At 42.7% G+C, this 24,808-nt stretch overlaps 1 protein-coding gene across 3 annotated transcripts in view; it reads right to left on the minus strand.

Moving 5' to 3' along the window:
* ATRN (attractin) overlaps positions 1–17,463 on the minus strand; it is a 174,863-nt gene extending 157,400 nt beyond the window's left edge. For all 3 annotated transcript variants that reach the window (XM_079784526.1, XM_079784525.1, XM_079784524.1), the window contains exon 1: positions 17,052–17,463. In XM_079784526.1, coding sequence (XP_079640652.1) covers positions 17,052–17,419 — 368 coding nt within the window. In that variant the 5' untranslated portion in view covers positions 17,420–17,463. The remainder of the gene's footprint in view (positions 1–17,051) is intronic.
* Between the last annotated feature and the right edge of the window lie 7,345 nt (positions 17,464–24,808).

Here is a 24,808-nt window from a genome sequence, read left to right on the forward strand (position 1 = left end):
CCCTAACCCCTCTGCCTGCCTGCCTGATCACCCCTAACCACTCACCTGCCTGCCTGATAGCCCCAACCACTCACATGCCTGCGTGATCACCCCTAACCACTCTGCCTGCCTGCCTCATTGCCCCTAACCACTCTGCCTGCCTGTCTCATCGCCCCTAACCACTTGCCTGCCTGCCTTATCGCTAACCCCTCTGCCTGCCTGATCGCCCCTAACTGCCTCTGCCTCAGCCCCTGCCGCAGCGGCTTTGTCCAGAAGGACATCCGGAATGACATCCAGAAGGTCGTTCGGCTGTCTGGTCTAATTAGCATATTATGCTTTTATTATTATAGATTTAAAGACATACACAATCTGGCTCCTACCTACAAATGGAGGGGGAGGGGGAGAATACCAGAAGATTCTTAGCTAATATTTAGTGGTTAAATAGTCGAGATTTGATGATAGTTTGGAGGTAAAGAAAAAACAATACGTAAGGAAAACACCCTGATTTTTGGCCTATGCCAGTGGTCGGCAAACTCATTAGTCAACAGAGCCAAATATCAACAGTATGACGATTGAAATTTCTTTTGAGAGCCAATTTTTTTAAACTTAAACTTCTTCTAACGCCACTTCTTCAAAATAGACTCGCCCAGGCCGTGGTATTTTGTGGAATACCAAGGGGCCAAAGAGCCGCATGTGGCTAGCGAGCCGCAGTTTGCCGACCATGGGCCTATGCTGACAAGAATGAGAATTGAACATGCCTGGAGTAAAAATCAAGAGTTCTAGTTCATAGTGTTTAGAGTCCTGGGACTAAGAACATCTGAATATAGAGTGTAGATAAGAAGAGGATTGGGTACAGATACACAGACAGTATGTCTTTAAGTACTCTAATTTCTAGAGGTCAGAAGAAGAAAGAGTTTGCAAATGAGCAAACAGTCAAGTATGGGGGTAAAATAGATAAGAAAAAGGAGCATGGAGTATGCAGATCAGAAATAAAGGAACAGTCACAATTTATTGGCAGCATGATTATCAATATAAAAAAAACAGGAGAATCCAGTTTTGTATTGATAGTCAAGCTTTCAATACCACAAAAATATAGGACAGTTTCCTAGACAAGTTCAATATAGGAGAAAATCAATTCTGCTTTCACACCTCTGCCATCACCATGATTTTAAAGCCCAGCTAGTCTCTGATCCTAAGACGATTAGACAGTTGTGATACGCTATCTCCACCAAGTGAGTCCAGCCAAGCTCCAGCCTAGACCCAGATAGGTGATTTCAGCAGAAATCAACCAAGTTGCCCAGACAACCACAGAGATTCATGAGCTAAGTATTACTTAATGTTATAATGATAACACTAATAAAAATGATAACAATAAAAATTTCATTTCTATGCATCAATTACATTATAATAATAGCAACAAAATTATGTGTCTAGGGTAAATCCAATAAAAGTATATCAGACCATTTTGAAAAAAAGTTACAAGAATTTACTTAAAGACATAAAAGATTCTATGGCCATACCACCCTGAATGCACCCGATCACATCTGAAGACATAAAAGAAACCTAAATAAATGGAAATATAAAGCATGTCTGGATGGAAAGACTCTATATCACAAAAATGACAAATTTCCTCAGGCTAATCTCAATATTCCAAACAAAATCTCAACAAGGACTTTTATTGAAATTAGAGAAGAAAAGGGCTAAAAACAACTAAGACAAATTTGATGTCTTCTATGGCTACAGTGTACTTCAAATCTATAGGGGGAAAACATATTCTAATTCAGTCTCTTTTTTTAAAAAATCCTCACCCATGGACATGCTTTTATTGATTTCAGAGAGTGTAGAGAGGGAAAGAGAGGGAAAGGAAGAGAGAGAGAGAGAGAGAGAGAGAGAGAGAGAGAGCAAGAGAGAGTCAAACAGACAGAAACATCGATGTGAGAGTGAAACATCAATCAGTTGCCTCTTGTACACACTCAGACCAGAGATCGAACCCACAACCTGGATATGTGCCCTGACCAGAAATCAAACCTGTGAACTTTCAGTGTATGGGAGGGCACTCCAATCAGCTGAACCACAACGGCCAGGACAAAAAACATACTATTCTATAAATGGGACTGGGACAACTGCTTACCAAATAAAAATAATTAAATTAGATCATTACAACAAACTATAAATTACAGGTAGATAAAAGATCAAAATGTGAAAAAGTAACAAATTTAAACATTGAGGAAGTAAGATAGAAGGATATCTTTACAACATCGGTATAGGGAGAAAAAATTTTAAATATAACACAAAAAGCACAAACCATAAAGAGTGATAAAACTGATTATATTATAATTTGAAATTCCTGTTAAAAAAAAAAACACCACAAAGAAAGTTAAAGACAAGCTATAACGTATTACTGCTGGTAATGTAAACTAGGTAAATCTCTATGGGAAGTTACTTGACAATACTTAACAACATTTAAAATACACATATCCTCTGGTAAAGCAATTTTACTTCTGAGAATTAATCCTAAAGGCAGACCCACCAATGTGTGAAATGACATGTATATAAGATCATTCAACTCTTCTATCTAAATTAAGGCACATTCATACAATGGAATACCAAACTTTTTTTAAAAAAAGAATATACTGGTATGAAACTATCTCCAACATAACATTATTCAGTGAGGATGAAGAAGGTGAAACAAAGTACAGGTAGTGATCAGAGTTAAAGGAAGGATAGGATACAACAAATATAATTGCTTTTACTAGTATATGCAGCTAACACATTTGCAAGGCTACACAAGAACCTGGTAACAACTGACTACTCCCCGGGAAGGGAAGGAAAACTTTCCACCATGTATCCTTTTGTAGCTTTTGAATGTATTACCTACTTTTTAAAAAAAAGACCATATTCTACCTAATCTAATACATGCCTTTTTTTTCTGATTTAATATCTCTGAAACCACTGTGCTTCTTAAAGAATCACTAAACCCAGGCTATTCTCAAGGGGAGCAATGAAGAGAAATTAAGCTCCACATTCTGGAAGGGGAAATATCTACTTATATTACTCAGAATTCTTCTGTAAGATTTGTCCCTTCTCATCGTTTATCAAAACTGATGCAATACCTTAATTTTACTGGCAGGATTTTTTTTCTTTAGCAGTACCTAAAATTTAGGTATATCTTATAATCAATGGCATCTTAGATTAAAAAAAATAAGCTAAAATTCTTAATATCTTTATTTTGGAATATAATGTTAGATTTACAGAAAAGTTGAAGAGATGATACAGTGAATTCCCAGACACCTCTTACTTTTCACCTAATGTTATCATATTAGATTACCATGGTACATTTGTCAAACTAAGTAACCAATATTGGTACATTTCTATTCCCTAAACTCCAGACTTCATTCAAAGTTCTCCAGTTTTTACACTAATACAGTAATTTCTGCTCCACAATCCAATCCAGGATACCACATTACATTTATTCGTCAATCTCCTTTGTCTCCTCTGGTCTACGACAGTTTCTTAGTGTTTCCTTGATGACCTGTGCAGTTTTGAGAACCACTATCCAGTGCTTTGTAGAATGTCCCTCAATTTGTCTGATGCTTTTTCACCTAATTAGATTGAAGTTATAGGGTTTGGGGAAAATAACACAGAGGCAACATTCCCTTCTAATCACGTATCTGGTAGCATATGAGATCAACATGTCTTATCACTGCAGTCTTAATCCTGATCATTTGGTTAAGGTGTTTGCTACGTTTCTCCCCGTTATCATTACTATTTTTGCCCTTTCCATATTCTGTTATTTGGATAAGAATCACTAAACCCAGGCTATTCTCAAGGGGAGCAATTAAGAGAAATTAAGCTCCACATTCTGAAGGGGGAATATCTACTTATATCACTCAGAATTCTTCTGTAAGATTTGTCCCTTCTCATCATTTATTTATAGGTAATTTTACTGTTGTTGTTAACCCTCACCCAAGAATATTTTTTCCATTAATTTTTTAAAATATATTTTTATTGATTTCAGAGAGGAAGGGAGATGGAGCGAGAGATAGAACATCAATGATGAGAGAGAATCATTGATCAGCTGCCTCCTACACGCCCCCTACTGGGGATCAAGCCTGCAACCTGTCACGTGCCCTTGACTGGAATCCAACCTGGGACCCTTCAGTCCTCAGGCCAATGCTCCATCCACTGAGCCAAACCAGCTAGGGCCCATTAATTTTTAGAAAGAGTAGAAAGAAGCGGGGGGGGGGGGGGGGGGGGGGAGGGCGGGAGAGAGAGAAACATCAATGTGAAAGAAACATCAATGTGAAACACTGATTGGTTGCCTCCTGCATGCACTATGATCCGGAGCCAGGGATCAAACCTGCAACCCAGGTACAGGCCCTTGACCAGGAATCAAACCCCTGAACCTTTGGTGCGGGAGGAGAGCAGGCAGGGCGGGGTAGAGTGCAGCAGGAAACCCTATTGCAGGATTTTTCCTGCAATGGGAATGCTAGTAAATCAATAAAAAGGAACAAATAATACTAATAAGCAAAGGCAAGAAAAAGCAAATAAACGTAACATCTAGATCACTGGACAGAATTCATAATCCAGGGGGGGAAATTACATGAGTGAATTAGAATAAAAATAAGAATTTAAGCCAAAAAAAAAGAACAAAATAAAGAAGACAAAACATCTTTTTTAAATGAATGAGAATGGTTACCAAACTACTATGGAATTTGAATTCTACTCAATAAAATTTTTAAAGTAATATAATGGGCCTTTTTCAATAACTCTACACTATGCCAAGAATGATATTCTTTGCAACTATGTAAATACATTTTTATAATTGTATAAATTAACTGCATGTCAACTTAAATACATGCAAGGAAGTAAATAAAATTTTTAAATTATTTTGGAGGTGCTTCAAAAGTTTAAAAATCACTACTCTAGAGAAAAATCATACATGCACCCACAAAGAGATATGTAAAATGTAAATTACAGCAATTTGTAGCAGCACACATTAGAAAAATCTAAATGACCATCAGCAGGACAATGAATGAATTGGAATTCTGTAATGAATATAGCTAGAATCTAGTAAAACTACATTTATGAACATAAATATTAATCTTAAAAGCATTAAAAATGTATTTTGTGGTAAGAAAAGCATGCTTACTTTTTACAAAGTTTGAAAAATATGACCTGTTTTTTGGAAACAACAGTGTACTGGTATGTGTGTATGTGTGTGTCTGCAGTAAAACTAGAAGCATGCATGCAAGGGAAACAATACACATCAACTTCATCATACTACCTATCTCTGGGGAGAGGGTAAGGTAAACAGGATTAGGGAGGGGTAACACAGGAACTTTGGTTGGTATCCATAATATTCTATATTACATAATTTATATTTATATTATTATGGAATAATAATAATATTACTATGAAGAAAATTCAGCAAAGATAGGTTGCAGGTACAAAGATACTCATTTTATTATTTTTTTATTTCTTCCACAGGCTTGATATATTTTATATTAAAAGGAAGTTAAAGTCAGTCTACAGAGACTGAACCAGCAAACCCATGATTGCTTTAAAGCAACCAATTACTTGGCCAGGGTTGCTCAATGTTGTTCAACCAGTAGTCCAAATGATGTTCCAAAAGAAAAGCATAAGACACAATGTTTAAATAGGAGTCACGAAGGGCAAAAAATTAATCTCTATCTACAAATTTACCTCAATCTCAATATTAACTTGTCAAATCTAATCAAAATCCAACTTTGCAAGATACCCTTTGCACTTCAAAAAACCCATTGTTAAAAGGGGAAAATATAGTGACAATTACAGCCAGTTTGGCCTTTTTATTCAATTTTGGGGGGGAAAAACATCCACACAGGAACCATGCTATTTGCAGAGAAATGCCTACAAATAGTTGAAAACCACTATTATTTTATCATGTAGAAACAAAATACAAAAAAATTCTAAGAAATAATTTTTAAAGCACAAATGCATGAATATCAAACAAAAGGAGAGGAAATTTGTTTAATTTTATAGTACAGAGTCAAATTAAATCCCTATTTTAATATACATTGATCCCAAAATTAAATGCCATTTTTTATTTGTGTATAAATCATGCTTTTTCTTACACATTAATTTAAAATACATTAAACATGTACCACATGAAACAGGGAAAAGGGCAAATTTTTTATACTGTGAATGCCATTACAAATTATATTTAAAATCTATGTTATGTTCTTTAAAAAATTACTTTTCACTCTATTTAAAAGTATCTTATAAAAAACAGGATGCAGCCCTAGTTGGTGTGCTCAGTGATCAGAGTATCAGCCCATGCACCAAAGGGTCTTGGGTTCGATTCTCGTTCAAGGGCATGCATCTCGGTTGTAGATTCAATCCCTGGCCCTGGTCACACTGGCAGGAGACAAACAATCGATGTGTCTCTTTCACATTGATGTTTCTTTCTCTCTCTCTCTCTCTCTCTCTCTCTCTCTCTCTCTCTCTCTCCCCCACCCCCCCTTTTCTGCCTCCATTTCACTTTCTCTAAAAATCAATGGAGCCCTAGCTGGTTTGGCTCAGTGGATAGAGCATTGGCCTGTGGACTGAAGGGTCCCAGGTTGGATTCCAGTCAAGGTCACATGCCCGGTTGCAGGCTCGATGCCCACTAGGGGGCGTGCAGGAGGCAACCAGTCAATGATTCTCTTTCCTCTCTCTCCCCCTGCCTTCCTCTCTGAAATCAATAAAAATAAAAATAATAAAAATAAAAATCAATGGAAAAAATATCTACAGGTGAGGATTAAAAACAATAAGAAAAAACAGAGGATGTATTTTTTAGCCCTGGCTGGGTGGCTCAGTTGGTTGGAGCATTGTCCTATACACTGAAAGGTTGCAGGTTCCATTCCTGGTCAGGGCACATACCTAGGGTTTGATACCATCAGTGAGGCAACCAATCACTGTTTCTTTCTCTCATTGATGTTTCTCTTTCTCACTCTTTCCCTTCCTCTCTTTCTAAAAATCAATTAAAAATGAAAAAGAAAACATATCCTTGAGTAAGGATTTTTTTAAAAAAAGAAACAGGATTCATTTTTAAAGATTACCTTTTAATTTATAAGAGAGTCCATAAGAGTATACATTTTTCCGAAAGAATCTGTGAATCAAAAATAGAGGAAACACTGGTGAAGAGAGGTGACTTTTGTGTGTCTTAACAGCATCTGATAAAATTTCAGCCCCTAATGGTTAGAGATTAATAAACAAATTAGAAAATTCTTAATTAGAATGCAAAAAGGACCAAGAGGAATTTTAAAATTCATTCAACTTATGACTGTACAATGTTAATCTCAAATTCTAAAAGAATAAATTCAGCCATCGCAAATTCAACTATGACTAAAATTAACTTCTATAAGTGAAAGATAGAATTCTAGATGAGAAAACACATAAATAAATAGCTAGAGTTGGCCCGACAGGTGTGGCTTAGCAGTAGGGCATCGACCCAGGAACCAAGAGGTTGCCAGATTTCTGGTCAAGGCACATGCCCAGATTGCGGGCTCGACCCCCCAGTAGGGAGTGTGCTGATAGATGATGTTCCTCTCTTATCGATGTTTCTAACTCTCTATCCCTCTCCCTTTCTCTCTCAAAAAAAAAAAAAATCAATAAAAACATATTTTAAAAAATAAACAGCTAGAGTTGAAGTTCTCTCAAAATATAACTTGGAAAAACAAAAAACTTAAAGAATTACAAATTGAAAAAATAAAAATGAAAGCAGGCTTTCAAGTGCTAAAAGAAAAGCAGTTAAAGGGATATGACATCACTAAAACAAGGAGAAAGAAAAAAACAAGGCATATATAAGAAAGTCACCCTAAGGAGAAAAAATTAGAAAAAAAGCTAATAATAAAGGGCTAGTTTGAGAGAATAGGGAGAAAAAGGAAAAATGGAAGGAAGAAAGTAATAAAATGAAGGATTAGAGTAATACATAATATACTAGTAGGGATGTGAGTCACTTTTGCCACAATGCATTTGGGAAATCACAGAAATAGGAAACAAGTTTCACAATAGGTTAGTGGCTGACAAATTTTCAGATACAATTATTCTGAAAAGTATTAAAGTTTCATTTCAGTTTTAGAAACAAGATTGTGTGAAAGAGAAAACAGTATGATTTCATATTGTTCAGCCACAATTCCAGGTAACTACTTTTATATTTAATTCTCAAGATAAAGATAACCTACAAATTTATTGAATCAGTTAATCATAGTTAGAAAAAAATGTTTAGACCATAAACATACTCTGCTTTTCTCCTATATATTTCTCTGTCCTCTATACTGTAGTAAATAAAAAAATATTAGCTCATCTTGGGAACCTTTTGCAAAGATAAAGTTTAAATGTCACATATCTGCTTTTAGGCATATATTAAGACATTCATGCTCAACTTTTCTTTTTACTCAATAAGCATATTTTTACCCTTTCAGATAAGTAAACTCTATCTTCCAGGAATCAACCAAAAACTTTAAATGTCTATTATGTAAGTATTTTATATAAAGTTAAGGATGCTCCCAATATAGCATAATTTCACACAATGAGCACATATTTGTTTGCTTCCTCCCATCATCCTCTCTGTTCCTCCATTACAAAATCAGGAAATGAATAACTGCCATTCAATGACTTGGCTCTACTGGACTGAAACTCAACATAGGACAATCCTCACTGCAGTAATCTCAAAGAGCCAATATAATGCATTCCACCTAATGGGTCCCTCACAAATCCTTGTAATGACTGAGTGAATTCCTAATAAACTGGGGATCAGCATTTTGTTACTTGTTATATTTTCTAGAACATTCCCAATTTTCATTATCAATACTTAGTGGCAGGTTCTAAGAATACACAGCAATGTCACTGTTTTCACCTGCCTAGCACTGGCCCCACTTTCTGGTAACAAAACATGTGTTTTCCTTTCTCCTTCCTTGTTCCCCTTTCTCAGTTCATGCCATCTAATGAAGCTGAACTTCATCCTCCACTCCCAGTGTAGAGGAGACAGCCAATCAATGATTCCCTCTCAACACCGATGTTTCTATCTCTCCCTTTCCCTTCCTCTCTGAAATCCATAAAAACATTAAAAACAAATAAACAAACAAAAACAGTAAATCTCTCATCTTTTTCTCTTAAGCTTGTATAAGATGGGTGTCTGTCACTAAAAGAACTTTGACAAAAATCATACCCAATACAATTTACAAACAGAATGACAATTAATGAGCCCTCAACTATAAAACTTGCTTAACAGGGCTGAGGTACAGGGCAGTGAGAACAGTCTCATCTCCAGCTGGTAGTTGGCAATCCCAGTTAAGCAGTATCAAAAAAACAAGCTACAACTATTGGCTATGGTAACTTACGGTTCAGATCATATCCCATCAAAATTGGAACATTGAGAGACTTGGTAGGAAAATATCAGGAATTTAGACCATGTTATCAACAGCAAAAGCATAAGGCCCAAAGTCCTGGGTATGGAAAATACAGACTTTCATGATCTGGCCCTACGTCCCTCTGCATGTTAGAAATTTTTCTATATTGTAAGGGACAGGAAATTCAACACTTCCTGGCATAAGAAATGTATCTCACAAAACTGAAAAGTACATCTTCAGACAAGTCTTGAACCAGAGATTCAGAAAGTCGTCAGGTCTCCAACTCCACTTCTCTGACATCCTCCCTCCTCTAGGAGTTGCTTGGACCTCAGGTGGGCTCCTATCACAACAGCAATGCTACTAGCTGTAATGGTTCTATGTTCCACATCCTCACCACATAGAGGGCAGATGACAAAGCATCTGCTTCATAAACACCCACAGAGAGGCCTCTAGCAGGTTCTGAGACTCATTCTGATTGAGTCAGCTTAGATTACTGCCTACCTCAAAACAATCACTGCAGCCAGAGCCTGGAATGAACTGATGGCTTAGCGAGGTCAAGGATGCACCCTGAAGCTGAAGGTTTTAGGAAAGGCAGAGGGAAAGCCATTATAACCTTCTAGTGCATCCCTCACAAGTTATACTCTAACAACTACCTATGTTGAATTCTCTAAGTGTTGTGGTTTGAACTATGTCCCCCCACACAAAAAATATTTTGAAGTCCTAACCCTGAGTACTTGTGAATGTGACCTTATGTACAAACGGTCTTTGCATATGTACTCAAGTTACTAGTAAAATGTACTCAAGCCATATATCCAATAAGACTGGCATCCTTATAAGAAGAGAAGACACACAGAGAGAATGTCATGAGAATGAAATGATAGAGGTAGACACTGAAATGATGTACCTACATGCCAAGGAATGCGCAGGATTGCTGGCAATTCCAGAAACTTAGAGGAAGGCAAGGAACAGATTCTCCCTTATTCAGTGAGCGTACGGCCCCGCCAAGACTTCCATTTCCAATTTCTGACCTCCAGAACTGTGCAATTAAATTTCTGTTGTTTTAAGCCACCCATTTTGTAACACTTTGTTACCACAAACCTAGGAAACTAATACCCTAATAAGTGTTTGACAGTTCATGATTCTGTCTTTGCACAAGCTCTTTGCTCCTTCTGAAATGCCCTTCTCCCCCACTATTCATGTTTCACTATTCACACTAAACTTCTCAGATCTGTCCAAAATGTCTTCTTCTCTGTATACCTTCTACCAGAGCCCTCAAAAATTTAGTCTCTCCACCACATATTAACCCTGCACCACATCCTGCCTGTATTTTTATTATTAATTTCTGATTGCCTGTGCGCTTAGCTGTCTTTTCAGAATTATGAGCTCTCCAATAGGAAAGCAGGGCCTGATTCTTACCCACATTCATATGCTCAAGGCATGCACATAACCTAATACATAATAATCATTCATTCAGTAGCTATCCATGAATTAAACGGGTTGATAACTCATCTCAAAAGAAGATAAACAGGTATGATTTTGAAGAATTTTCTATTATAGATTATAGATTATAGATTATAGATTATAGAGAACTGAAGATGGGCCTTGGGGTAGAATCTACATAAGTAGAGAAGAATGCAGAATACTGCTGAATTAACAAATATGCAGGAAAACTATATAAAGTGGAAGAATTTGTGTAGGAAAAAAGAAGTATATAGGGCAGTGGGAGCCTTCTGTTGACAGTCAATTTACAGTTAAAAGGAGTGAAAAAAAAGAGGTTTAGATAGTGACACATATTTTCAGGGGATTATGTGACAAAGTGTAGAATGGACTCTGGAGGTGCAAGAGACCAGTCAGGGTGTAACAGAGGCAGGTTAGCAATGAGGTAAAGGACCATGCAGATGTACTCAAGTTACTAGTTACACTAGAATGGCAACAGGAAAAATGAAAAGGAACAAATTTCTAAGACTTTAGAAAAGAGAGAATAAACAGAAAGAGCAATGAATTACTCCTAAATATTGACTGTTGTTTATCTAAAGTCAGATTTGCTACTTATATAAGAAAGTGCAAAGGAAAAGACTATTATTTCAATGAGGATAAGAAGTTTGGTCTTACACATGGCTCATTCTGAGGTGACATTAAAACATCCCAGTAAAGATGCCCATCAAATAGTAGAAAATAAGACAATGAAGTTTAGGAGAAACAGAAGGACAAAAGATATATGGCAGTCATATAGGCAAAAATGATTTTGGGGGAGCAGTTTTATAACTTTATTCTAAAATCAGCAGTTAGTTCTCAACCATATTAACTGCAGATTTTTTTAAGTGGTGATGGGTACTTAGGTAACCAACATATAGAGCTTGTTTGGTGAATCTTCATCCTCATTATATTTTCTGGACAACCACACCTGAGTACAGTATGGGACATTTCTTATTCCTTTGGCCCAAACAGCTTTGTTGAGCCTGGTGTCAATGTGTACATCTAGAGTCTCCATCTCCTTCATGGTAAATTTCCCAATCTCTTTAAGCCTGAGAGGAACACTTCTTAAAACCCATTCCATGGGTGGGCTTGTGAATAATGATAGTATATTCTCTGATCACTATCTTGTTGATGGCAGAACGGTCCTTCTTCTACTCTCCACCCTTCTTTATGGGAGCCCTTCTGCCAGGCCCAAGTTGGAAAAGAAGCTCAAGGTGTTTCTCAAAGGATTTAGGTCAGCCCTTCCAAAGAATGTTCATAAAAGGTGACTGGACTCAGAAAAAATGAGAGGCCAAATGGTACAATAGAAAGCATGGGTTTGGAAATTAGACAAGGTCTGAGTTCAAACCACAATTGTTTATAAGTTGGGCAAGTAATTTCAATATATACTCATCTATGAAATGGGAATACCTTCAATCTAAGGATTACAAGGAATAATTCCTAAAAGGTACTTAACACAACACCTGGAAAAAATGGATGCTAGATAAATGGTGACAGCTGCTGCTGTGACTAATCCTAGTAGTTACTGTACATGCCAGGCACAAAACAGATCTATCTATCTATACTAATAAAAGGGTAATATGCTAATTAGACCGGGAGACCTTCCAGACGTCCTTCTGGACAAAGCCATGGTGGCGGGGCCGAGGCAGAGGCGGTTAGGGGCGATCAGGCCAGGAGGGGAGGGCAGTTGGGGGTGATCAGGCCGGCGGGGGGGGGGGGGGGGACTGTTGGGGGCCGAGCAGGCCGGCAGTGGGGGGCAGTTGGGGGCAAGCAGGCCGGCAGTGGGGGGTAGTTGGGGGCGATCAGGCTGGCAGGGGGGGCAGTTGGGGGCAAGCAGACCGGCAGGCAGAGTGGTTAGGGGTGATCAGGCAGGTGAGCGGTTAGGAGCCAGTGGTCTCGGATTGCGAGATCCCGTGGGATCAGGCCTAAACCAGCAATCAGACATCCCCCAAGGGGTCCCTGATTGGAGAAGGTGCAGGCTGGGATGAGGGACACACCCCTGCCCCCCCTGCACAAATTTCATGCACCGGGCCACTAGTATCCTATATAATAAAGATGTAATATGCAAATGGTCATTACGCCGTGAAACATAACGACTGACCGCGTAGTAACGACTGGATCACAGATCAGCAGGAGGGTGGGGCAGCTACTGGCTACAAGCCGGCAGTGGAGAGCTACCAGAGGGGGCAGGGCAGCAAGCTATGAGGGGGGGGCGGGGGGAGCTACAGGAGGGCGGGGCAGCGGGCCGAGAGCTACTGGCGGGCGGCAGTGAGCTACTGGCGAGCTACTGGCGCACGGATTCGAGCACAGTCTTTTTATATATATATAAAAGACTAAGCGACCGAACGACCAGTTGACCGGTCACTATGATGCACACTGGCCACCAGGGGGCAAATGCTCAACACAGGAGCTACCCCCTGGTGGTCAGTGCACTCCCACAGTGGGAGCACCACTCAGCTGACTGATGGGCGCCAGACGCAGGGCTCACAGCTGGCCGCCGCAGCCTGGAGACCGCAGCAGAGCAGCAGGGAGCCTACCGACCAGCGGCAGCAGGCGTAGCAGGGCTGGGATGAGCAGAAGCAGCAGACAGCGTTGGACTGCCAGTTTCAGCCTGATCCCCACAGGCCACGCCAAGGGACCCCACCAGTGCACGAATCTGTGCACCAGGCCTCTAGTATTAAATAACTGCCTACTTCTTTTCTTCTTCTCCTATAGAAGGTAACTCAACATCATGGCTCCAATTCACTACGTTATTCTATACTATCCTCCCAAAAGTTTTGTACAGCAAGAACTTTAAAAAATTAAATGCATATTAATTTCATAAATGGACTTAATATCTTTATTCTCTAACTTGATATTTATCCTCCAAAGAAATATTTCTATGGTGATGACACAAGTAGAAAAAAAAATATCTCTGAATTATAAAGATTCACATAAAAATGAATGAAAGTGGTACTGCTTTAGAAATCATCCACCAAAGATTCCATAGTTATTTTTATTACAATGGCACCATTAACTTTATTCTCTGCAATTAATCATTTTTGTAGTATCTTTCATTTGGAAAAAAAAAAATCAAGTGATATTCTAACTACAACCACACAAAAATCAAATTTTATACAACACTGTCAGAGTTGTCCTGAAGATTAAATGAAACAATGTATAAGAAAATGCTTGATCAGGTCCCTGGCATTTAATATGCACTCAGTAATAACTTCAGTAAAATATAAATCCTCTTATTATCCTACATTCCTTTCAATTAATGAAAGAGTCCTTATAATAGCAATTATAACATGGGATTTATGGAACTAAAAAGCTTTAAAAAAACACACCAACTTGATGCCAATACAAACCAGAAAGGTGTCCATTTTAATGTCTCTTAGTTTAACAACAAGGAGGTTTATCAGTTAAATCAAGATACATACCACTGTAATCAAAACCAGTACTTCACTCTTCCCCTAAAAATAATCCTTCAACTAAAACTTAAAAAGTTTGTTTAAAGGTCAGAGACATAAGTTCCTCTTACTTTCATTTCTAAAGATGAAAATGCCATGAGCCCACAAAATATAATAAAATTATCAAGACCAATGTCAAAGGAAAGGACCCTGACACCAGCTCAAACTGGCTCAAATGGAGTGTCCACAGTAACCAGGGGAGCTGCTTCACTCAAGTGTGACACCATCCGAGACAACCAGTGTCAGGACTGCCTATTCCCCATAACAAGTGATTCTTCTCTAATCCTCTGGACTTTCTATGTGAACACTCAGATCTGCTCTATCTCCCTGGCAATCTCCTTCATCTATACTAATAAAAGGGTAATATGCTAATTAGACTGGGAGACCTTCCGGGAGACTGGCCAGGGAGGGCAGTTGGGGGCCATGAGGCTGGCTGGGGAGGGCAGTTGGGGGCGATCAGGCCAGCAAGGGGGGGGGCAGTTGGGGGCGAGAAGGCCAGCAGGCAGAGTCGTTAGGGGCAATCGGGCAGGCAGGCAAGTGAGCGGTTAGGAGCCAGCGGTCCCTGATTACTGGGATCGGGCCTAAACCGGCAGTCAGACATCCCCTGAGGGATCCCAGATTGGAGGCCGGGCTGAGGGACACACACACACACACACACACACACACACCCGCCCCCGTGCACGAATTTCGTGCACCGGGCCACTAGTAGATAGATAATGCCAATGCTTACACCTGTCCTACCAGTTGGATACCCTGAAAGCATCGCAGTGTGTGCAAAATTAAACATTTCAGATCCGTTCCTCCTGTGTCACTGTGTTTCTTAATGGTACCACTATCTTCTCAATAGCCCAAGATAGAATCTAGTTTTCTTCCCCTCAGCATCCCCCCTCTTCCCAAAAGCAAATCAGTTTCAAAGAAAGATTTGTCACTTACCTCTACAATACCACTTAGGACCTATCTCATATCCTACCTCTGGTTACTGCTGTCCTGACCCACACTAACTGTTCCCACCTGGCTGCCCACCATCGCTCATGCTTAAAGTGAGTCCACCTACTCTGTACAGACTGATCTTGCTATGCATCTCCCTCCCCACACTACAGTCCCCCGCTGCCTACCACGGCATGCCAGATTTTCAGAACTTGAAAGAACTTTCCTCTGATCAAACCATTCATTCACTTGATCTTGGAAGCTCCCCAAATTCAAAATGCTCTAGCCTCGCCTTCAAGGCCATTCCTGCTCAAGGCCATTACAATTTAAAAAGCCTGTAATGTCATGAAACCAAGACCATTCCACTCTTCACAGGCTAAAAGTCAAAATTCTCAACCCAACCAACAGGGATCCACATGGCCTGGCCCCTGCCTATCTCCCCAGTCTTGCCAGATTCCAACTCAAAGTCACTTATTCAATCGCTAAACTTACCATTCCTAACTAAGTCAGGTCCTCTCTCTGTCCCCTGCTCGTCATCTCCATGGCCTTAAGCAAATTGGATAAGTCTTTTCTTTCAATTACACATTTACTTGTTAACAGCCTGTTTCCTGACTAGAATGGAAGATCCATGAAAGCAGTGACCCTGTCTAGCTTGTTTTTCGTTATTTCCTCACTCCTCCACATCTGAGATCAAAAATGTTCAATAAAGCCCTGGCCAGGTGGCTCCACTGGTTGGAGCGTTGTCCCACACACCAAATGTTTCCGGTTGGATTCCAAGTCAGGGCGCATACCTAGGCTATGGGTTCCATCTCTAGTTGGGACGCATACAGGAGGCAACCGATCCATGTTGCTCACATTGATGTTTCTCTCTCTCGCCCTTCCTCTCTCTCTAAAATCCATAAAAACATATCCTCCCGCGAGGATTTTTTTTTTTTTAAAGTGTTCAGTAAACCCCTACCAACGGCATGCGGGGCTCTGTAGCTCCCCTATGACTGGGGTTATTTGTGTACATACCTTTTTCTTGCTATATTCCAAACTCCTTGTGAACTAGGCCAAAGTTTGGCTAATCTATTTGTGTGCATTATCTGGAATTCCTTGCACAACTGAAGCAAATAATAGATAACCACTAATTAATTAGTGAGTGATCTCTCCAAGAGGTACTGCCCTGAACCAGCCCAACTCGGAACTCCATATTCCCCAGAAACCAGGGCCAACAGGAACCTCCTTCAATGCCCTCACCGACAGACCCTCTTCCAATCTGCGGCTTCCAGGGAGCTTCAAAGGGCTAATTTCCTCACTTTCCTTTAGCCAACAATCATTGATTCTTCTTTCTCTCAGACCTCGCAATCCTACCCTTTCTACCTCCAGCCAACAAATCACTTCCAAGGCCCTCTTTTTTCAGAGTGCCTCATCTCTCCAGCAGTCGGGGAACTCATCAGGCCCTAGGGAACAAGGGCATGTTAAAACCAAGTGTTTAAGTAAGACTGGCTCTCCTTTCCACCTCTTCTTTCACACCTCGTTTATCCGAAAGAGGCCCAGTTTCAGAGACGGGCTTTGATACATTTTGGGACCCTAAGCTTTTTTTTCCCAAGGTGGCTCGCCGCACCCAAACCCCTTTGGGGTACCCCCACCTCTGCCTCGAACCTTGCCATCGCCCAAGTACAGGAAGACCCCGGGCCACAGACGACGATCTCCCCGGAAGCAAATGGTCCTCGAACACCGTGGGGCGGCCCTACCTCCCCACTTTCCGTCTGGCATCCACCTCGGGCCTGCAGCCGTCTCGAGCACCCCTTAGCCTCCACCTCTGGCTGGGCCCGGCCCTCCGACACCGCCTTCCACTCACCTGAAGCGGCCCCCGCAATGCTGGCACTGCTCGCCCACCCAGCCGGCGGGGCAGATGCACTGGCCGGTGCCAGGGTTGCAGCGGCCGCCGTTGACACACGGCCGGTCACACTCCTTGGCCTCGGTGGCGACCGAGCCCGACACCACGGCCGCTGCCGCCGCGGCCTCGGCAGCCCAGGGCAACAGCAGCAGGGGCGGGAGCAGCAGCAGCAGCAGGCGCGGGAGGCGCAGCCCGGCCCCCAGCCCCGGTCCCCCAGCCCCGGCGGCGACCCGGTCGCGGAGCCGCCCGCCGTTTCTGCCCGCGGGCGCTGTCGTCGCTGCCGTCCGCCTCCTCCGCCTCGCCTCAGTCGCCGCCGCCGCCGCCACCATCTTCCCGGGGCTGAGACGGCGCCCCGAGAACACATACACACGGCTCGGCCGGCTCCGCTGCGCCGGGCCTTGCGGGGCGGGGCCGTGCGGACGGTGGCTCCGGCGGCCCATCCTGAGGGCGGAGCCAGAGCCGCGCGGCCGGCGGGGCCGGCGCGAGCGCGCGTGCGTGAGTGGGCGCCCCGCCGCGGGCGGTCGGCCCCCGGGATCCTGTCGGCGCGCGTCCTACCCTGAGTCTGCGGCTCCCGGAGACCCCCGCGCCCACCCCGGGGCCGGGTACGAAGGCCCCCTAGCGGGCTGGTTTCTGCGCTTCGCCCAGGAAGGCGGCCGCGGGGGAGCAGCCCTGAAGCGGGGGGGCCCCCTTCCCCGGCTGCCTGGGAGCCGGCCGATCGGCTGGCCCTGCCGGGCCGTGTGGAGCGCGACCCTCCCGGAGACCACGGCGCCCGTCATCGCTCTGTCCCAACTCGAACTGCGGGGTAAAAAGGGCTTAGGAGGCCGCGTCGTGGTGTGGGGCTGCGAGGTGCTGCGTTCGAGCCTCTGCTTTCTCCTCTGTAAAATAGGGATAACGAAATAACACGTGTGTTTGGAACCTCGCGCAGCGACTGTGCTCCATACACGCTTAATAGACTAAACGAGCACACACACAGCCTAACCTCCTTTGATTCAGGCTGATCCAGTAGCAAACCGGACCCCCTTCTGTGGAGGAAGATTGGGGTTATCTTATTTCCCATTATTTGCCCTCCAATCATCCCTGAAGAGGGGGCAGCATAAAATTAGGGATAGGAGCACCCTCAGCCAGCGCAAGTCTGTCTGTAGACCCCTTCTTGTCAGTTTATTATTTTGATGGTCCCCCTATGAAACATGCTTCCTGGCAGTATAAACTGTGTGGTCCCTGACCTGGGAATCTGGACCTTTGTCTCAACCAATAGAAGAAGGTGGCAGAAGTGACCCTGTGCCGGTTACAGATCTCAGCTTTAAGAGAGAGCACCTGGCAATCTTGATGATGAGCTCTTGATTATTATAAGCTGCTCCCCGCCCCCCCCCCCCCCACCTTCTACCTTGCTGTAGAGAGATGATATTGAGGAAAAATAGGGACCCAGTTATCACCAAGAACTGAGACCCCAGACACATGAACCTGCCAGATCCATCCCAACTGAGTGACCAGCCATTGAGTGAAGAAGCCAGCTGGGTTGTTCCAGGTGGCTGGGCCGTTCCTCATAACCTAGGACAGGGACAAGTCCTTCTTCCTGTGCCTTATCCAAAATCCTAAGAAACGATAAAGTGGCTGCTGTTTTAAGCCTCTGTGTTTTAGAGAGGTTTGTTACTCAGCAATAGATAACCAGAAGCGGAATCAGACTTCGCCTTCACTCCCCACAGCAAAACTGAACCCAGGCTGTGAACTTTCACATTATTTTACCAAACACTCATGGATAACCAAATGGTTTGCCTACACAGAAGGGCAATACAGCTGCCCTTGAACCTTGATGCAACAAACGTTCTCTTTCTTCCTTAATCTACTCCCTCCTTTTGTTCTTTTTCCTTAGCCTCCAAACGTGCTCAAATTATCTTTTCCTTAAACAAAACAAACAAAATCTAACCTTGACCTATGAAGGGAAGTATTGCTATCTTCTTTCTCCTTTATTATTGTTGTCAAAGAGTTTCCTACATTTCCTATCTGTGTGGTATATTAAAGATAGTTGCAAATTCTTTAACACTCTTTCCATGGAGAAATGGGGACTAATCACCTCCCCCCCCCCCCCCCCCCCAATTCCTTGAATCTGTACTGGCCTTAGTGTTTGCTTAACCAATAGACTATGGTGGAAGTGCTAGGACTTCTGAGTCGAGATCATACAAAGTTTTGCAGCTTCCTTCTCAGTGTCTTGGAACACTTGCTCTAGGAAAATCCAGCTGCCAGAAAAGAAGTTCAGCTACTTATTCTGAGACTGCCATATTATGAGGAAGCCAACCCCAGCCTCCCGACTATTTGAGTCTTCCCAGTTGAGGCCCCAGACACTTATGAAGCAGAGAAGTATCATCTCTGCTGAACCCACCACAAATTACAGATTTGAGCAAAATAAATAAGTGTACTTGTTTCAGCCACTAAGTTTTGGGACAGTTTGAGACAGCAATAGATTACCAAATTAGCCTGTAACTTGCTTCCTGCAAAGACAGGAATAAGTCTTACGAGGTAAACTTAGATTAAGAATGGCAATATAATTATGTATACATTTTTAATGCACAACTAGTCATCTATATATATAATACAAAGTGGGTTCTGATCTTATTGGCCAGTTGCTCCTCATGGAAGAAGTCGCTGCAGCTCCAGATGTATTTCTGTTGGACTCTTCTTGCTTTATCACTAAGGTTTTGTGGCTTTTCTACCTGAAATTCCATGCCACCTTCTTCTCTACTAGTCCTTATCAGGGTGGCCACTTCCAGGTCCTAGAAACTTTAATGCCCATGGCAAAGAATTCCTAGCCTTCGATCTGGAACTGCTCTAAGTCCAGACTCTAAATAAGAGTCCTCACCAACTGCTTGCCCAAGGAGGTTTGCATGCACTATGATAGTTTGAAAGTACCTCTGCCAGTTTGTGTGTGTGTGTGTGTGTGTGTGTGTGTGTGTGTGTGTGTGTGTGTGTTTTAATCCTCAAGGATATGTCTTTATTGATTTTACATACATAGAAACATTGATCAGTTGCCTCCCATACGTGCCCCAACTGGGGATTGAACCTGAACCTAGGTATGTCCCCTGACTGGAAATTCAACCCACAACCTTTTTGGTGTACAGGATAATGCTCCAACCAACTGAGTCATAGGGCTCTGTGTGTGTGTGTATGTGTATGCATGTGTGTTTACTCAAGAAAAGCATTCTCTCTGTTTGTGAGGCCCTTTTGCTCTCTCTGATTCTATGTTATCATTTTTTATCTCTTTGCTTGCATCGCCTCAAGGTCATGGATATGGATGGGTTTTATAATCCTTGGTTTTTACTCAGATAGTGTCTTAGGTCAGTTTCTCTAGAAGCAGAGCCTGACACAGGGTTTGGGTGCATACTTTATTGGGATTGCTCTCAGGAGACAGGCAATGAAGAAAGCAGGACAGAGCAGGAAAGGAAACTAAGCAAGGATGTGGCCTTCTCTGGAGTTTAGCTTCAGCCTGATCCTATGGAGAGCCCTGGATTATGAATTGTACCATGGAATTGATCTCACCTTGAGGCAAAAAGGCCAGCATTTTGTACACATATATCATTAGTCGCCAACACTCACAGCAGTAAAAAGGATTCGGTAAAAGAAATTTAAGAGAGGAACCAGTAGTCTACTATACAACAAATATTTATTGAGCTATAGAGAGCACAGATGAATACTGCCCTGGTAAAAACCTATCTGATCAGCTGTCTAACCTTTCCTAACCATCAACAGATCTTACACTTTTAGTCTACGTAGAACAAAGCAATTTCCTGATTATAGCTGTCAGGTTCTCACCTACCAGGGAAGGCCCTATATTGTCTGTGAAAAAGGCTGATCCTGAAAGTTTGAAACACAACTGAGAGGATTCCAGATAGAAATGGCGCTCTACTGGGTAGCAGCTCCTATGTGAGGTGTAAGTCAACTTACAAACATAAGATCCTAATAGTTCTTGGCAGGCTCTACAGGAAAGTGCTTAGGGATCCTTGCCCTGGGAGCACAGGGTTAGTCCCCTGAGTTGGCAGAGCTCCTGGTGGCCTCCATAGACAAGCCCCACAAAAACAGGAAGTAGCCTTTATAACAGCTCAAGGGACAAGACCTTGGGAAGAGATCACCAATTTAAAGGCAGAGCATTTGCCCTAACCGGTTTGACCCAGTGGATAGAATATTGGCCTGTGGACTGAAGGGTCCTGGGTTCAATTCAGGTCAAGGGCATGTACCTGGGTTGCAGGCCCTGGTTGGGGTGCGTATGTGTGGGAGGCAGCCAATATTAGACATACAAGAGACTTATGGGGGAAATGTCTATGAATGATAAAGGGGAAGGAAGCAGAAAAAAGCAGGGAGAAGATAGAGACTGGAATAAAAATTGACCGTTGTGAAGAAAAGGGGGAGGCAGGATTGGTTAAGAAGAGTCTCAAACTACAGTATAGCTCCAAGAAAGGCTTGTCCAGGCCATTGAGGAGGGCTGGAACCAGAGTTGCCCGTTGGAGTAGCCTTTCATCTCACAGGAATAAGCCTGCATTAGCACAAATGTGGTGGTAGAGCCACAGGGCTAGCAGATCATCTGCCAGTCAGTTCAACGCCCCACAGCAAGAGACCAGAACAATGCATTTTCATGGCTACTATACCTGGTAATATTCCTTTCCACCATCGCCCTGGAGATGAATGGGATGGCTTCTTAGTCAGTGTCCCCTCTAGACATCTTACCTTTCACAAGTTAGATGCACAGCCCTGGCTTGGCTGATTTGTTTGGAAGCTAGACTGGCAACTTTATACTGAATAAGCCCCAGGTTTCTTGGGTAATTCACTGGAAAAGAAAGAGGGATTCAAGGAGAAAACACTTGATTTCCTCCTATTGAGGACAGATCAGTGTTCTAATTTTTGTTGTTGTTGTTGTTAATTCTCACCAGAGGATATTTTTTCCAATGATTTTCAGAGAGAGTGGAAGGAAGGGAGTAGAGGGAGGGAGACACACACACACACACACACACACACACACACACAATCACACACATATCCACTGGTTGCCTCCCGCACGCACCCCACCCAAGGGTGGGGAGCAAACCTGCCACCCTTCGGTGAGGGGGCAATGGAGAGGGGTGGGACAGGCAGGGATGGTGCTCTAACCACTGAGCACACCAGCCAGAGCAGTGTGTTCTAATTATTTATTTTAAAAAATCTGAGTTGACTATATTATATTCCAACTAATGATTTTGTACATTACTGATTATATAAGAAAAGAAAGTCTGAAATAGAAGCTAGAAAAGATCTTATAATCCAAGTTATAGTTAGCTATTGAACTAAAAGCAATGTGGTGCTTTTTAAAAATGTCCACAAATTCCTTAATATGCCCTTTAAACATTGGAGTTTAACTCGATTCCTGGTCAGGGCATATGCCCAGATTGCAGGCCCTTTCTGGCCCTTTCTAGAAGGCTAGATTTATTACTCACTTCTAACAAATAGAATATTATAGAATTATGCTATGTGACCTCTGTGGCTAGGTCATACAAAGGATAATCTCTCTCTCTCTCTCTCTCTCTCTCTCTCTCTCTCTCTCTCTCTCTCTCTCTCTCTCTCCCTCCCTCCCTCCCTCCCTCCCTCCTCCCTTCCTCTCTTTTCACTTGCTTTGGAGGAAGCCAGCCATCATGTAATGAAGACATTTCAGCAGCCTGTGGAGAACTGCCCAAGTGGGGAGGAACTGAGGCCTCCCACTAAGAGCCAACACAAACTTGCCAGTGGTGTGTGTGTGTGTGTGTGTGTGTGTGTGTGTGTGTGTGTACCTTTAGCCTCAAGGATTCATATGACAGTGGCCTTGGCCAATATCTTGACTGTGACCTCATGAAAGACCTTGAGCCTGAATTGCCTAGTAAAGCTGCCCTTGAATCTCTGACTCAATATAAACTGTGAGAATAGCCCAGCCGGCAGGGCTCAGTGTTTGAGCATGGACCTATGAACCAGGAAGTCACGGTTCAATTCCTGGTCAGTGTACATGCCCAGGTTGTAGGCTCGATTCCCAGTGTGGGGCATGCAGGATGCAGCTGATCAATGAATCCCTTTCATCATTGATGTTTCTATCTCTCTCTCCCTCTCCCTTCCTCTCTGATATCAATTTTTTTTAAAAAACTGAGAATAATAAATTGTTATAAGTCTCTAAATTTGGGAGTAATTTGTCTCAGAGTAATAGATAACTAACACAGGCAACAAGAGTTTGGAAGTCCACCTACATGCACCCAACACCATGACAGAAGATATTAATTCTGAGACAATATAGCAAACCCACAGAAGATGTCCATTTCCTTCTTTCCTGCTTTGGCTCATAGACAAGCCATTTCCTCCTCAAGCTAACTTCCATCAAAGCCCACTGTCCTGGTGCCACCAGAATCACCATCTCTATTTCTAGTGCTTACCTAAGGCCCTGATACAGGCTACTACAAGTGTTGTGATCAAGCTTGTGAGGCCTACACAGAAGTCCCCATCTCATGTTGCTACCCAGCCACTGGCACCAACTCTCATTATCTGAGACGTCACTGGCAGCAACACAGCCTTCATTACCACAAATTGGTTCTTGCATACACTTGTACTGTGACTATGGCAGGAACCCCAAGATGGGGGATGGTGACAGGTAACCCTGTGTGCAGAACCAGCTGACCTAAAGCCTGGGCTGTGACTAAAGGTGTGGCCCAGATTGCAGTGTTTACCAAGTTAAACAGGCTGAAGCCACCTCAGCGTATCAGAAATGGATCAAGGCACAAGGAGCATTTAGCTATGAACCCCAGCAAGCCAGGTCTAAGGGCATTAATTATGAACAAGCTTCATTAATTAAGGACAAAAAGAAAGCAAACCTTCAGGAAGTCCATGAGTCAGAGTCCTGGGCTTGGGACAGCTTTGAAGTCTGTGCCTATTGCCTGTGGTGTGGCCCCCACCCTCACGACTGGCATGAAGCCCTCAGGCCCCTTCTCTCATATGCATTTCAAGGGAGGCTATAGCTTTTTTTTTTTTCATGTGGAAAGTTCCCACAGAGTTGCCACGGCTCAGACTCTGTCTCATACAGGCAAGAAAGCTTCAACAATTTTATATTACTTGAGGTGCCCCCAGAAGAAAGTCCTGTGGCAAGGATTCAAGATCAATATGGGTCTTAACCCCAGGCAGCAGGTGGAGAGTAGGGAAGTAAGACCTGGAAGGGAAGAGAAGTCAATACCTATCAAGCTAGTTACTGGTGTGAGCAATCAGAACTTAATTCCACAGGGGAAATTATGGGAATTGGTATAGGACACATGACTTAGAGGCAAGGGAGCCAGAGTATTTAGGGGTATTTATACACCAAATCCAGTCAGTTATTATGGAGGGGAGTGGTGTTAATTACTGTGGGGACCAACACAGACATGCAGATATTGGTTGATCAACCTTTTGTTTATTGGTCATCTAGGTGTGAACTGTGCATTCATATCCTTTGACCATTTTTCTTTTCTTTTTAAATATATTTTTATTGATTTCAGAGAGGAAGGGGAAGGGGGAGAGAGAGAGAGAGAGAGAGAGAGAAACATCACTGATGAGAGAGAATCATCGATCGGCTGCCACCTGCACACCCCCCACTGGGGACCAAGCCCGCAACCTGGGCATGTGCCCTTGACCAGATCAAATTTGGGACCCTTCAGTCCACAGGCCAACGCTCTATCCACTGAGCCAAACTGGCTGGGGCCATTTTTCTATTT

The sequence above is a fragment of the Cnephaeus nilssonii genome (genome assembly GCF_951640355.1).
Source record: "Cnephaeus nilssonii genome assembly, chromosome: 11".
Taxonomy (NCBI): Eukaryota; Metazoa; Chordata; class Mammalia; order Chiroptera; family Vespertilionidae; genus Cnephaeus; species Cnephaeus nilssonii.